We start from the raw sequence: 16,365 nt of genomic DNA on the forward strand, positions 1-16,365 counted from the left end.
ACCTCGCTATTTTTTTTTTTTTGTAGAGATGGGGTTTCACCATGTTGCCCAGGCTGGTCCCGAGTGGAGATCCTCTTGAACCCCCTCTGTCCCTACCTCGTTGGAGTCGTCCAGCAGAGTGACATGGAAGAAGATGAGTCCTGTGAAGCCGGCATCAGGGAAGGACAGGCCTTCCACGAAGAAGCGCTCCTCATCCCCATGCAAGCGGGGTACCTCATAGGACACCTTATCTTGGCCCAGCACATGCCTATAGGCCTCACACACATCCTCAGGACCTGGAAGGGGAGGGACGGGGTGGCTGTGACTCCCTGTGGGCCCAGGGAGCATGAGTATGAGGGACACAGGAAGAGGTCTGCAGCCTCACCAAAAATGCCAAGTCCTCCAACAACTCTCTCCTTTCACCTCCACTGGCAAAGGAGAGGACAGGTAATATACAGTGGGGGCCATGGCTGGGGGAAAGGGTCTTCCTTTCTAAGACTGGCGCTCATATCTTTTTGGAGCACAATTTGGCAGCATCCAACAAAGTAATGTTTACCCCAAGCCCAGCAATTCCACTGCTAGGTATCTTTCCTACAAAAATACATCTACAGGCTGGGCACGGTGGCTCATGTCTGTAATCACAGCACTTTGGGAGACCGAGGGCGGTGGATCACCTGAAGTTAGGAGTTCAAGACCAGCCTGGCTAACATAGTGAAACCCTGTCTCTACTAAAAATACAAAAATTAGCCGGGCGGTGGTGGTGCACACCTATAATCCCAGCTACTCAGGAGGCTTAGGCAGGAGGATTGCTTGAACCCAGGAGGCGGAGGTTGCAGTGAGCCAAGATCACACCACTGCACTCCAGCCTGGGCACGGAGCGAGAATCCATCTCAAAAAAAACCAAAACCAACAAAAAACAAAACAACAACAACAAACAAACAATAATGGGTACAAATTCACATAATATTTCTGTACAAGAGTGCTCGATATTCATTAATTCATCAAATATTTACTGTGCAACTACAGTGCACCCATGGGGCACGGTTCTGGACTTGAACAAAGCCCCTGACCTCAAGCAACCTGCATTGTTATAAAATCAAAACACTGCAAACCACTATGATGTTCAGAGAACTGTGTAAGTCACAGCACCTCTATGCTTAGGAATATTATACAGCAGTGGAAAAGAATGAAGTAGAGCTCAATAAATACCAGGAAAGGTGTGTGGGATTATTACTTAATGAAAGAAGCCGGTTGGAAAGCAGCATATGGACACACGCTGGAGAACGTGTAGAATAAAGTTGGGAAGCACACATCCCAACTCGTTAACAGTGACAATCAGATTCAGGCCCGGTGCGGCGTCTCACGCCTATAATCCTAGTACTTTGAGAGGCCAAAGCGGGTGGATTGCTTGAGCCCAGGAGTTCACGACCAGCCTGGGCAGCATGGTGAAACCCTGTCTTTACAAAAAAAAAAAAAAATTAGCAGGGTGTGGTGGTACATGCCTGTAGTCCCAGCTACTCGTGAGGCTAAGGTGGAAGGATTGCTTGAGCCTGAAAGGTGGAGGCTGCAGTGAGCTGAGATCATGCCACTGCACTCCAGCCCGGGCAACAGAGCAAGACCTTGACTTAAAAAAAAAAAAAAAAAGTCAGATTTAGAGACGGGTAGAGAACTCTCAGGTTTCATTTTCTATACTTCCATATTGTCTGATTATTTAAAAAATAAGTGGCCAGGCACGGTGGCTCACGCCTATAATCCCAGCACTTTGGGAGGCCGAGGCGGGCAGATCACAAGGTCAGGAGATTGAGACCATCCTGGCTAAGACAATGAAACCCTGTCTCTACTAAAAATACAAAAAATTAGCTGGGTGTGGTGGCACATGCCTGCAGTCACAGCTACTTGGGAGACTGAGGCAGGAGAATCACCAGAACCCGGGAGGTGGAGGTTGCAGTGAGCCGAGGTCACGCCACTGTACTCCAGCCTGAGCAACAGAGCGAGACTCTGTCTCAAAAAAAAAAAAAAAAAAAAAAGCATCTTATTACTTGTATACATTTTTAGTTTCTCAAAGGCATTTAGATTTTTACTTGTATTTCTTGTGATTTTGGCAGACTATGTAAAACAACAGCCATCTATATTTGGGGGGAATACAGACTGAATTAATTGGGTGAAATCTATGGTGTTTGGGGTTGGTTTCACAAAACTTCAGCGAGACAGACAAAACAGTGATAATTGTTTAATCTGAGTGACAGGCACATGGGGATTCATAGCACTGCTTTTTGTGTATGTTTGAAATTTTTGATAAGAATTTCTACACATGCTTAAAATGTATTTGAAAAGGTCATTCATCCAATAAAATGACCTCAGGCCAGGTGTTGTGCTGGGGGCACCAGTTCATCAGTTCCAAAGCCCCCACTTCTGACTGTTCTTACTGTGACCCGCCACCCACCAGGGCATCTCCCGGAGTGTGAGCAGGACCTGCCCATGGCCCAAGGCAGGAACAGGAGGTTCCCTGGCAGGCAACCTGGCAACAGGGCACAGATGGCAAGGGGCAGTGGCACAAACTCACCGCAGACGTGGAAGACCTGTGCCCGTTTGGCATCATAGCTGGAGGCATGGAGGACAAGTTTGTGGTCATCAAAGAGGGCTGCAGGGCCCTGCGTCCGCAGGACCATGACAGACATGTCTTCCAGGTCTGTGAAGCCAGACAGAGTGGTAGTGACTCAAGGGAGTCCTGGCCCCTGGCCCCTTCCTCTGCTGCCCGGCTCCCTCCCCAGGTCAGTGGGTATCAAGACCTGGGTCTCCCAGCCCTAGCTTTGTGAAAACCCTGGAAGCCATCAAGAACAAACCACGAAGACATCTATGCTCTCCTGGACTCATGTTTCCTCAATTGCCCAGAGAAACATGAAGTGTGGCATAACCAGCTGGTGTCTGACACACAACAGGTGCTTCAGAGAAGCAAGGAGGGTAAGGCCATGTGGGCGTCGTGCAGGTAAGGGTTCTGGCCTCCGTCCCAGCATCACTCCCTGTGACCCTGGACAAGCCCCTCCCTTCTGGAGCCCCAGCATCCCCATCTCCAATGGTGCCCACTTCAGAAGGCAACCATGGTCATCTCCCGTGGACAGCACCTAGCACACCCTGGAATATTGCAGCTCATTCTCCATGGGGCTGGAATTCAGGACAGATGGACTTAGCAAGAGGTGGGGGGTCACAGAAATGTAGGCCAGAGGTGCTGAAGGAGGAGGCCCAGATTTGGGGTTGAGAGGGGAGGCCCCGGATCAGACACAGTCTTCAGGGAGTCTCCTGGCTTCTGAGTCTCAGCATCCTCATCTCTAAATTGGGGTGATGATACTGTCCCACTTGCATGATTCAATGAGAATTTGGGGAAAAGGCCTGGCACACAGTAGGTGCTCGAATAATGCTAGCATCCTCTGCTCCCCTGGAGGAAGAGAATGGCGAGGTGGCTCATTTCCAGAGCTTCTGCCCTGGCATGTGAGTGCTCGCTGGCCCTACAGACACTAGGGAGGGGCAGCTGCCAGCCTGAGATGGGTTTTGAGGAGCATCGAGGTGTGTCTGGAGGCTGGCGCTCTCCCCTGGACTCTGGCCTCAGAGTCTCGCCTGTGGGTTGGAACTCCCATGGGGTAACTGAGCAGTGATCCTGGACACCCAGGGACTCAGGCTGCCCCGGCCTCACCTTGCAGGCAGTGCACGTGCTGGTCACAGTTGTCCTGGACACCACAGCTGGGATCATCACGGTCACAGTTCACCAGCAAGATGCCGCCATACCCACTGGGCCCCCAGACCCACTGCCGCTGCCAATGACAAAACATAGCCAGTGATGAGGGCTCAGATGAGACCTGTGCCTCCCTACCCAGGAACCCCAGCCTGGCCTGTAACCACCCCACCCTGTGAGGCTAGGTCCACGTTCTCGAAACACCTCCTTCTCAAGACATGTCAATGGCAATGGCTCTCTGTTGCCCACACCATCCAGCCCACCTCGACCTTCTCCTCTTAACTCCCAGGGCACCAAGTTCCAACATAATTCAGTCCCAAGTTCTTCAACAGTTTCATATTTGGTTTCTCTTCTCGCCTAGGTCAGGATCAGCACATTATGAACTGTGGGCCAAATCTGGCCTACTGCCTGTTTGTATAAATAAAGTTTTATTAGCACACAGTCACATCCATCCATTTCTGTATTAACTGTGGCTGCTTTCACACTATAGTGGCAGAACTGAGACCATATGTCCCACAAAGCCTAAAATACTTGCTATGTGACTTTTCACGGAAAAAGTTTGCCCACTCCTGACCTAGTTTATGAGTCCAGAAGGTCTTGATCCCACAAACCAAGGCCTAGCTCAGGGCTGGGTACCTCCATGCCTGATAATTCCTGGCGATGATTTTTCTCCTGGTGAAAGAAGATCCCAGCCATGCCTGGTTTCTGTTTTTGGCCCTTGGTCTCGGCATCAGCTGGGAGGCAGGGGGATACCTGTAATGGCCTCATCCTTCTTAACCCAACCTAGAGCAAGCTCCAACTACACTCCTGCTTCCTGGGCCCAGGCAGAGATGCTTACCTTGTCTACAAAGTTCCTGTCCTGCCTTCCCTCACAGTTCAGGTCGCAATCCAGAGAGATGTCTGTAAGAGGAGGCAGAGGGTAAGTCACTACAAGGTTCCCAGGAGCCCAGGGCAGGCCTTGATCTCAGGGCTTGTCTGGGGCTGGGCAAAGGCAAGTCATTTCTAAGGAGACACCATCCAAGAGGTGAGGGCATCTGCACTCTCTGGGCTGGGGAAAGAGGCCTGAGGCAAGAAGCAGGGTCACAGCAAAGGCCCAGGACAAATGCTGCCCCCTCTAGGAAGCCTTCCCTGACCACTTCCTATCTGCATCCCTGCAGCCCTTGCAGTCCCAGGCATGCCCTGAACTGAGCCCAGGTCTCCAGGAACATTCTTGTCTATATAAAGCTGCCTCATCTCCTTGGAATGGGGTAGCAAGCCTGAACTTTGGTGTCAAACAGATGTGAACACGAACCCAGGTTCTGCCACCTCCTGGCTGTGTGTCCTCTCTGAGCTACTCACAGTCCCCAAATCCCACCCCCATCCCACCTTCTTAACATTTATCCCTAGACACTGGGTGAGATTTCATAATGCAAATGGAGCATTCAGGAGGTCAGAATCAATCTTCCTGCTCTGAAAAAAAAGTAGTCTTCTTAGTTCTTAAAGAAGAAGCAGTGAGGAGCAGGGAGGGAGAGAAGAAAGAATAAATTAGATAGGATTTTTTTTTTTTTTTTTTTTTTTTGAGACAGGACAGGGTCTCTGTTGCCCAGGCTGGAGTGCAGTGGCATGATCATGGCTCACTGCAACCTCTGCCTCCTGGGCTGAAGTAATCCTCCCACTTCAGCCTCCTGAGGCTGGGACTACTGGTGCATGCCACCATGCCCAACTAATTTTTGTATCTTTCATAGAGGCAGGATTTCACCATGTTGCCTAGGCTGGTCTTGAACTACTGGGCTCAAGTGATCCACCCACCCCAGCCTCCCAAAGTGCTGGGATTACAAGCATGAGCCACCACGCGTGGCCTGAAATGATTTTTAAACATGTGAAAAGATACTCAACCACCATGCAACAAGTGGATAAATCTCACAAACATAGCATGGGGCAAAAGACGCCCAACGCAAAAGAATATACATGATATGACTGCATCCACAGAAAATCAGATGGTAAAACGAGACCATGTTATTTGGGTATTGCGTTCAGGAGATAAAACCATGAGGAGAAGCAAGAAAATACTTACCACAAGATAGTGGTTACCTGTAGGAGAAGGAGGGAGTTATGATCAGAGATGGACATTGAGGGGACTTTGGGGTGCTGGTAGTGTTTTATTTCTTCGGCTACTCTTGGGTTTATTTTCTGAGCTATTCTTTGATTTGCTTTGTAATTATTTGTGTGTGTGTGTGTACATATGCTTTATATACATATGTATGTAAAATAAAGCTTTATGTACTTTTCTGTCTATGTTATTTTCCAATGATCATGTGTGTATGTATTTGGGCTGCAGATGGGGAATGCCCAACCTCACTCCTAACTAAAGAAAGGCAAAGTAAAACAACAGTGTGATGCCAACTGATTGGCAAAAAGGGAAAAAGTTGCTAATGCAGTGTTGGCAAAGCATATATGCAGTTGGCAGACATGTATACTGATACAGTGTTTTTGGAGAGCAGTTTGGCAATATCTATCAAGTTAAAAAATATAGATTCTCTATAACCTAGAAGTTCTGCTTCTAAAAAATGCCTCCTACAGATAAAGCATTTTCAACTTCTTTGCTAATTGCTTCTCAAGTGTGTGAGCCAAAGCAAACTCCCACCCACTCCTTTGTAAGGAGTTTCCCAGCTCCACAACCTTGGCAATGCTCAGTTAGGCATCTTTTAATTTGGGTTTTGATCACTGGGAATTTCTCTTCTGTGAATTGCTTATTCATGTTTTTGCCCATTTCTATTATTTTTGTCCTTTTCTTATTGATTGGAGTTCTTCATATTCTATATGCACCAAGTCAGCCGTATGCATTGCAGATTTCTTCTCCTAGTTCATAGTTTGACTTTTTACTTGTTGTCTGTTGCATATAAATTTTTAATTTTAATGTAGTCTAATTTAGCAATCTTTCCCCTTATGGTCTTTGCACTTTTGTTTTGCCTTGTTAAAGAAAATCTTTACTATCTTGAGGGTACAAAGATATTCTTTTCTAAAAGCTTTACAATTTTGATTTTCACCTTAAGATTTTTAACTGACTTGAAGTTTATTTTTGAGTATGGTATGAGGTAGGGCTCCAAGTTCATTTATTGCCACATGATAACCACACAAGCATCAGTCTGTCTCTGGGTTCTCTATTTGCTCTATTGCTCTATACCAATTTCACAATGCCTCAAGTACTATAGTTTGAAAAAAAAGTCTTGATATTTGGAATTGTGAATCCCTCAACCTTATTCTTCATCAAAATTGTCTTAGCTATTCTTGACCTTTGCTTTTCCATACAAATTTTAGGATCAGCTCTGTAAAGTTATATTAAAAAGCCATGTTGGGGCTGGGCACAGTGGCTCATGCCTGTAATCCCAGCACTTTGGGAGGCCGAGGCAGGCAGATCATCTGAGGTCAGGAGTTCAAGACCAGCCTGGCCAACATAGAGAAACCCTGTCTCTACTAAAAATACAAAAGTAGCTGGGCGTGGAGGCATGCGCCTGTAATTGCAGCTACTCGGGAGGCTGAGGTAGGAGAATCATTTGAACCCAGGAGGCGGAGGTTGCGGTGAGCTGAGATTGTGCCATTGCACTCCAGCCTGGGCAACAAGAGCAAAACTCCTTAAACAAACAAACAAACAAAAAAGCCATGTTGGAATTTCTATAGGAATTTCATTGAATTTAGACTGTTTGATACTGTCACAGAGCTCTTAAATCTGTTATGTTTTTTCATTTGTTTGTTTTATTCTTTTTTCTCTTTGGGTTTCAGTTTGGGTAACTTTTATTCACTTATCTTCAAGTTCACTGATTCTTTCCTCAGCTGTGTCAAGTCTACTGGTGAAACTTTCAAAAGCATTTTTAAAATATCTTATTACTATGGTTTTTATGTCTAGCATTTCCATTTGACTCTTTCTTATTGATTTTCTTCTCTGTTGAAATTCCCCATCTGTTCATACATATTGTCTACCTTTTCCACTAGAACCCTTAACATATTAATCACAATTACTTTGCATGCCCTGTCTGATAGCTCCAACATCTGAGTCATCTTGCATGGAGTTTATGTATCCATTTGTGGAGGCTTAGCAGAAAAACTTTAAGCTGGCAAAAGCAAGGTCCAGTTCCTTGTCTATAGTATGCTTCAATTTGCTTACAAAAGAGGGGGGATATACAGGTATGTATGTGCTTTCATATATAAGCACAGCGTGTCTCTAGAAAAATGCTGGGTGTGGGGAACTAGAAGTCTTGAGTTGGAGGGAAGGAGGTTTAATTTTCAACGTATACTCTTTTGTACTGCTTGAATTTTTTAAATGTGTCCTTGGCCACACCATCAACATGGCCTCCAACTTACCAACACAGGTGAGGTAGAGCACCGCGTAGGCCAGGGGCAGAGGCTTATGGCTGGAGTGGTAGGAAATCTGAACCTGTGGAGAGTTGGGCGCAGAGTAATACCAGCAGAAGCCAAGAGCTCCCGCCCCAAAAGATAGCTCTCGGGGATCTGGTAAGGAGGGGAGGGGGCCCAAGGAACCTTGCTCTTTCTTTAACCTCCTCTGTGCCATTTATTTTTCTGTGTCTTGGTTGGCATATCTGTAAAATGGGAGCTATTTGTGAGAGTTTCTCAAGAGACTTGGGTACCAGTCCCTCCAATAACCTACTCTGTGATTTTTGACAAGCTCTTGCTCCCCTTTGGGTCTCAGTTTTGCCATTTGTAAAATAAAGGGTTTGGGCTGGGCAGGGTTTGGGGACACTCTTCAAGCCAACATTCTTGTCTGTGGGACTCAGACAGGCCCGGGCTTGAGCCCGGCACCTCTGGGTACTCTATGACCTTGGCCAAGGCCTCTCACCTACCTGAGCCACCTCAGTTTTCTCATCTGCAAAATGGGAAAAGGTCTCTACCTCTATAGGTCTCTACTTCAGAGGCTTGTAGTGCAGCTTGGAAACAATACATGTAAAAGACTGAGCCCATAGGAAGTGCCCAAGAAATACTAGCTACTGTTATCAGTGGGCAGATGGCATCTTGTGGGATGGGGGCTGGTTAAATGCAGGGCTCTGAGGTCAGATGGCCTGGGCCCAGATTCTGGATCCCCCACTTTTGAATATCCCAGGAAAAGTTACTGATCTTCTCTGGGCCTCAATTTCCTCAACTGTAAAGTGGGGATAATAATAGTTCCTACCCCTTAGGACTAATTAGAGGCTGTGAAGATGAAAGGAGTCATGTATGGGGCATGTGCAGCTCGGTGCCCGGCCCACAGCGAGCACTCAAGAACTGTTACAGGGTGAGGATGAAGATGGCGTGGATGATATTTAGTTGGAGGCAGATGAATCCAAGGCATCCAAGTTCCCTTTAAAGCATGACCCTCCCCTTGGGGTATTCCCTCCTGACATGGGTGTCTCAACTCTCTGCTTCTCATGTCCGAATCTCAGCCAGAGGGGAGGATCTTGCAGGGGTCACTCACCTCCTTAGTCCTGGGAGCCCCTAAATCCTGCAATTACTGAACCCCATGTGTCAATCACCAGCAGTGATGCTTGCCTCAAACATACAATTACTGGGATCCTGGCCAAAGGCAGGATAGGGAGCAGGGGTATATGGCGGGTGAGGGAAAGGGTGGGAGAGACTCTGAACTTCCTCCATCCCACCAGCCATCATGGCCAAGGAATTCAAGGTGGGGGGTACCCACACCATCGCCACTTCAACCGGCACCAAGGTGGGGCCCCTCACAGGCTAGCCGGTCCTCTTGCACTACCCCTGGGACTCTGTCCTGACTCTCACCAGCTCTGCCGCTCGCTAGATCATGTGACTTCAGGAAAGCCACCCCTTCTCCTTCTTAGTTTTCTTGCCTATTAAATGGGTTCATTGGGTCCTGCCCCAAGTGCCTCATGGATGCATGGCTGGGAACAGAGGTGGGGGTGATGGAGGGAGACTGCCCCCAGGGGTCAGGCAGGTCTGCACTGAATTCTAGCTCTCCTGACCACTAGTGTGCGGTCCCGGGACAGTTACTCTGAACCTCAGTTGCCCCATCTGCGAAATGGGCATCAGTCCCCTGCCTCTCTGGGCTGCTGTGAGGGCTGGATGAGGTCATGGCTGCCCAGTACCTGGCACATGGTCAGTGCTCCTTAAAGGGCCAGTTTCTGAAACATCGCTCCTGACATGGAGTGGATCCCACTACTCCCACCCTCCAAGTCCTGGTCCCTCGAAGCAAACATCACCTGTGCCAAGCTTAAAGGCCACTCATTTCTCCCGTGTGTTAAATGTCCCCTACCCTGCAAATAGGGTCAGGAAGAGAGTGGATTAGGGACAGCAAAGTGCCTTGGGAAAATGCTGTCACCTAGGAAGGGGGTCTTCCCAGGCGCCGGTGTCCCTCCCCTGTCCCTGCTTTCTCTCTTTCATTCAAAGTGGCAGAGATCCCCTAGTCAACCCTCAGCCTACATATGGGGAAACTGAGACCCAACTCAGCAGAACTGGGACAACTCCTTCTCCAGGGGGTCTTGGGAAGCAAGAGAAGGAGCAACACTGGCTCCTGTGGCACTCCACAGCAATGATAGGAGGCAGGGGTTATGATTATCCCATTTTACAGATGGCAGACAGAGGCCCCAAGGGATGATAAGGCTTTCCAAGGACACATGGTATGTGTCTGTAACTTGCAGAGCTGGGATTCAAAATCAGCAGTATGGCTCCAAGGCCAGGCACTTACCCACTGTGTTGCCCTGTGCTCTGGAGAAAGAGAATGTTGGGCCTTCCTAGAGCTAGACAGCTGCCTCCCTCGCAACCTCTCCCCACCCCACCAGGGACCAGCTCACATGGCTGTCGTTGAGGTCATTGCTGGGGGAGTTCATGACCACGATGATCTCCAAAGTCGCGTCAAAGCGCCACCGCCTGGTGTCTGCACGCTCCCGGCCCCTCTCCATGTTGGGAGAGACGTAGATGTCCACGCCAGGCGTCCCATAGACCTCAAACATTTCTGTGCCCTCAGGCACTGACCTGGGCAGGGCAGAGAGCCATGGTCGGCGCCGAAGGAGATATATTTTGCTCAGATGTTTGAGCTTTGGCTCAAGCCCTGCTTCCTCCAGGAAGCCTTCCTTGGCCACCCAGTCCCCTCAGATCCTCACAGTAAGCTTCTGGGAGTCAAGCCTGGACCCCACACAAACATATACACAGTCGGCCGGGCGTGGTGACTCACTCCTTTAATCCCAGCACTTTGGGAAGCCGAGGCGGACGGATCACTTGAGGTCAGGCACTTTGGGAAGCCGAGGCGCGCGGATCACTTGAGGTCGAGCCTGGCCAACATGGTGAAACCCTGTCTCTACTAAAAATACAAAAAAATAGCCGGGCGTGGTAGCATGTGCCTGTAATCCCAGCTACTGGGGAGGCTGAGGCAGGAGAATCGCTTGAACCCAGGAGGCAGAGGTTGCAGTGAGCCAAGATTGCACCACTGCACTCCAGCCTGGGCGACAGAGCAAGACCCTGTTTCAAAACAAAACAAAAAAACATACACACAGTCTGATGCTCTAAGCCCCTGTGTTCATTAACATTTCCCTTGTGAGTTTCTTTAGCACTCACTAGAATGGCGAGCTCTTCGGAAGTCAGAACCCAGCCGTGTGCTCGATAAATCCCCAGTGCAGGTCTGGGCACGAAGAGCTCAGTGAACACCAGCCAGTGGTGGGTGGAGCCCCTTACAGTTCTGAGAGCTTTAAAAAGAGCATTTCTCACCCCAGATCCCATCACATGTCTCCTTAGTGGGTGGGAAGATATCCTTGGATTCTTCCCTGGGAAGGGAATTCAATCTGGTTGAGTGCCCACTGCATGCCAGGCACCTGGCACACGCAGCTCCCTCCACTCTTACAAGCTGTAAGGTGAGCAATATCATCCCCATTTGACATATTAGCAACTGAGGCTCAAGAAGGCCTCGTGACAAGCCTGAGGTTGCATCACATGGCAGAGCCAGATGTGCACCAGGTCTGACTCCAAGCCCATGCTGTTCCACAGCTCTGCAGTGTCACCCGGGAAACTTGGCCAGATTTGGTCAAACAACCAGAAATTAATTGCAGGTTTAAAGTATCTGTGATGTTATCTGGCCCTGAGATTGCATTTCCCTCATTCCACCTAGTCTGGGGTTCCTCCTGGAAACCAGACTATGCATCCTTTGACTGTGGGGTGCCCACTGTGCACTCAGGTGCTGTCTGGCGGGCAGATCCACCCACTGCTCTCCCCACTGTTGATCCCGCTGGGGAGCTGAGGACCAACATTGTCCAGGGCAGCCAGATGGGGCTCAAGGCCACAGGATCACAGCTCAGTGGGAACCCATGTAGGGAGAGGCCACTGCGAGTTGGAGGGCTTCCTGGAGGCAGCGGCATGCACGCCCCTGGGGGATAACAGTGACTGACACTTACTGAGCTCATGCTGTGTGCCAGCCCATCATGCAATCCTCTCAATAACCCTAGAAGGGAGGCACTATCTATTATTGTCTCCCATTATACAGATGAGAAAGCCGAGGTTAAGTAACTTGCCCAAGGTCTGTGGCCGGGCTGGGATCCAAACCCAGCCATGTGGCTCCTCAGTCCACACTCTTGCCCACCACCTCCCCAGGAGTAATAATAACAACAATACCATAACATAAAAAGCCCCCAGCCTCTGCACTCTTATCACGGCAGGCCTGCCTAAGCCTTTTTGTACATTAGCTCATCTGATTCTCACTGCAGCCCCAGGATGAGATAATTACTCCTGTTTACACATGGGGAAACTGAGGCACAGGATACGTAGGGGACTACCCCAAATTTCCACAGCTGGCCACTCCCCCCGCTTCCCATCTTCCCTCAGAGTAAGGCAGACCTCCCCCAAACCAACCTCTTCGCTCTTCCACCAACATGATTCTCTTACATCTCAAAGCAGCTTTTTTATGAAAAGGGAAATAAACCAAGCCCAAGCTTCTCTCCATCAGGCAGGTCCCACTCTGGTGTCTGGGCCCCTGTCAGGTGTCCTTACCAGTTGGGAGGGACAGACACACCTGTTTCTCCTCCTAAGCAGGGCTGCCAGACTTAGCAAATAAAAATACAGAAAGCTCAGTTGGACTTGAATTTCAAGTGAACAGTCAATCATTGTTTGGTACTCCCGTGAAGTATTTGGGATACACTTATACTAAAAAAATTATTAATTATTTACCTGAAATTCAATTTTAACTAGGCATCTTTTATTTTATCTGGCAACCCTACTCCCAAAGCCTGTAATTTCCAGGGCTGGTGGAGCCCTCTGGCCTGTTCGGCCCTGGGCAGCCCCCGACAGGGGAAATGGCAGAACCAGGGAGAGAGGCATGAAGACACAGAGACAGAGAGATAGGGACAGAGAGACCTGGAGAGACCCAGCGAGATGGAGAGTCAGAGACAGGGAGTCGGAAAGAGACACAGGAAGACAAACCCAGGTAGGAAGAGCAGCCTCTCATACCCTCGGGAACACCCTCAGCCCCACTCCTGAGGCACTCGCCTTCCATCTCCCAAGGAAGCCTTTTTTTTTTTTTTTTTTTTTTGAGACAGAGTCTTGCTCTGTCGCCCAGGCTGGAGTGCAGTGGTGCAATCTTGGCTCACTGCAACCTCCACCTCCCAGGTTCAAGCAATTCTCATGCCTCAGCCTCCCAAGCAGCTGGGACAACACAGCCCACCACCGTGTCCGGCTAATTTTTGTATTTTCAGTAGAGACAGGGTTTCACCATGTTGGCCAGACTGGTCTTGAACTCCTGACCTCAAGTGATCCGCCTGCCTCAGCCTCCCAGCTGGGATTACAGGCGTGAGCCACCATGCCTGGCTGAAGCCTGTAAACTTTTTATGGAACTCCCTCAACCCCAGAGCTGTTCCTTGGGCCTCAAGTGTCCATGGGCAAGGGCTGAGCGCCCTTGATGGTCCTTCTGGTATGAAAACCCCACTCAGTCCCCAGGCTCCAGCCCCTGGGTGTAGGGTGTTTCAGCCCAGCGCCCCTGCCTCTCCATGTGCCAGGCTCTGTGTGAGATGCTGGGGGATCCCCAATGAAGACGGAAGCACCCCTCCCCAGGAGGGTCCCCAGGGCCACGTTCTGAACAAGGGCTTAGCACAGGTGAACAAGCTACATCTGAGGTTGGGGAAGGGAGGGGCCGCAAGCCGAGGGCTCGGGTGGTGCTGGGACCAGAGTCAAGAATTAGGTTCTAGACCAGGCTGGGTCACACATCGGCCAGCTGAGCTTGACTAAATCACTTAGTCTCTCTGGGCCCATTAACCTCACCTTAAAGTGGGATAATGACACCTACTTGGCCAACCTCATGGGCAATCATGAAACTCAAGTGTGATAATAGAGAGGAAAGGCTTGGAACACCATTGGCCCAGGACAGGGAAGGGGTTCAGGACATGAGGGTGCAGGAAACGGGTCTGGAGGCAGGATGAGCCACCCGGTGGGCTGGGTGGCTGGGGCAGGTTCCCCAGGGAAGGCACCAAGAGGAGACACAAGTGAGGCGAAGGTGTTTTCACCGTGGAACCTTAAGAGGTCTAGTTTAGACTCAGGCTATAACGAGCTTGTTTTCATTTCATCCCTATGTAATGGGGAGCCAGCGATGGTTCTTGATCAGGAGGGGCAACATGATGGAGCTGTGGCAAGGTACTTGAGCCTGTGGTCCCTGGGGCCAGACAACTGGGTTCAAATCCCAGTCCCACCACTCATTAGGTGTGTGACTTTGAGCGAGTGACTGCCTCCCTCAGCCGCAGCATCAACATCTATCTGGTGGGGATGAGGAGAAGAGGAAAGGAACCAGTGTGGGTAAAGCACTCAGGATGAGCAAAAGTCATGCCCTCATTTCACTGATGGGGAAACTGAGGCCCAGAAGATAAGTGACTAGAAGGTAGGGCTGCTGACTTCCAGTCCAGTGCTCATGCCTGTCATGAAAGCTGTGTGTTAGGAAAATGAGAGGGGCAGCTGCTGGGAGGAGGACCTGCATCAGGTACGGGAGGATCTAGCTTCCCATTTCCTAGAGAACAGGGGAAGTACCTGGAGCCTCACCTGGACAAAGTCCTTCCTCTCCAGGCCACCTTGAGCTGCCAGCATGGCTGAGCTGTCACATGCTGGCTTCTGGGCTTTCTAGGCAGTGCTTCTGTTCCAGTCCTGGGCTCAGGGCCTTGGACCCTCGCCTGCTGAGGCTTCCATGCACAGGCCTGTCCAGGGCTCTCCCAGCCCCACACCCGCCAAGCCAGCCCGAGAACTCAACTGCTCCTCTGGCACAGCCAGCCTAAGATGGTGAGTGGGGGGTAAAACGTGGTAGGGTGGCCAACAGCATCAGTTTGCTGGGACTAAGGCTGTTCCTGGATACAGAATTTGCTGTGCTAAAACCTGCAAGGTCCCAGACAAACAGGAACAGTTGGCCTCCCTAAAAGTAGCCAACCTCAGACCCACCTTATTGAAAATGCAGATTCTTAGAAGTGCTCCAGGTGGGGCCTTGGAACCGCATTTTAAGCCATTCTGATGTTCGCTGACATCTGAGAATCACGGCTTAGAGTAGGTTGTCTTAGAAATGCTGGAGCCTGGTGGGCCGGGTGCAGTGGCTCACGCCTATAATCCCAGCACTTTGGGAGGCTGAGGTGGGTGGATCACCTGAGGTCAGGAGTTCAAGACCAGCCTGACCAACATGGAGAAACCACGTCTCTACTAAAAATACAAAACTAGCCGGGCATGGTGGCACATGCCTGTAATCCCGGCTACTAGGGAGGCTGAGGCAGGGAATTGCTTGAACCTGGGAGGCGGAGGTTGCAGTGAGCCAAGATAGCCCCATTGCACTCCAGCCTGGGCAACAAGAGCAAAACTCCATCTCAAAAAAAAAAAAAAAATGCTGGAGCCTGGTCCCTCCAGCCCATGTAGAGTTGACTCAGTGTGAGCCCATCCCCCTCGTGTATCACCCCCTTCAATGGTGAGGAGGAAGACGGGGCATTGGTGAGGAAGGTATCCCCCACAGCCACATAACATGTGTGCTATTATCCCCACTTTACAGATGAGAATACTGAGCCTTGGAGACGGCAGGTGATTTGCCCAAAGTCACACAGCTAGCAAGTGACAGAGCCAGGACTCATGGCCAGCTCTGTCCCCACTCGCCTGCAAGCCCAAACCTATCCTCTCCCTTCATGGACTCAGGGCCTGGACTTCCAGGAGAACAAAACCAGACATTTTAGGAGCTGAGAAACTGATGGGAAAGGTCCCAATGGCTGAACACAGAAAGGTTGACAAGATGACCAACAAGGTCTCCACCGAGCTGGGCTGCGGGGGCAGAGGAGACCAAGACCCAGGCAGCTGGGTTTCTGGGTGGCAGTTCCAGCCACCCCTCCCCAGTCAGCGAGGATCCCCGATCCGCCGACGCTGCCAGCCTCATCAATAGAATCAGGTTCAGGAAATCACGGTCCCACCGTAATCCTGGGTGGCCCTGCCCCACCCCACCACTGGAAAGTGGCAGCCCCGTATACCCTTTTTCCAAATCCCCCGTATTTAAAAGAGCAGAAATGCACCAACCCCACCAAGGGCCCAGCTCTCTGCACAGGCAGGTCAGAGCTCTCGCATCAAACAAAATCCGATGTTGACAGAATGGAAGCTGCTTTGTCAAATCAGGGAGGGGACTCAGAGGCCTCCATGAGTGGAACTTGAAACCCACTGTTCTATGCCAACCCCTTCAGGGTCCA

General features: G+C 50.2%; 1 protein-coding gene across 1 annotated transcript in view; it reads right to left on the bottom strand.

The window, feature by feature from the left end:
* Nucleotides 1-16,365, bottom strand: part of PADI3 (peptidyl arginine deiminase 3) — a 36,671-nt gene that overhangs the window by 13,785 nt on the left and 6,521 nt on the right. Inside the window, exons 2-7 of the mRNA XM_003814446.5 lie at nucleotides 10,492-10,672; nucleotides 8,045-8,117; nucleotides 4,545-4,606; nucleotides 3,668-3,785; nucleotides 2,543-2,668; nucleotides 97-275 (exon numbers count right to left, since the gene is read on the bottom strand). Of these exons, the coding sequence (XP_003814494.1) occupies nucleotides 97-275; nucleotides 2,543-2,668; nucleotides 3,668-3,785; nucleotides 4,545-4,606; nucleotides 8,045-8,117; nucleotides 10,492-10,672 (739 nt within the window). The remainder of the gene's footprint in view (nucleotides 1-96; nucleotides 276-2,542; nucleotides 2,669-3,667; nucleotides 3,786-4,544; nucleotides 4,607-8,044; nucleotides 8,118-10,491; nucleotides 10,673-16,365) is intronic.

This window comes from Pan paniscus, chromosome 1, assembly GCF_029289425.2.
Source record: "Pan paniscus chromosome 1, NHGRI_mPanPan1-v2.0_pri, whole genome shotgun sequence".
Taxonomy (NCBI): Eukaryota; Metazoa; Chordata; class Mammalia; order Primates; family Hominidae; genus Pan; species Pan paniscus.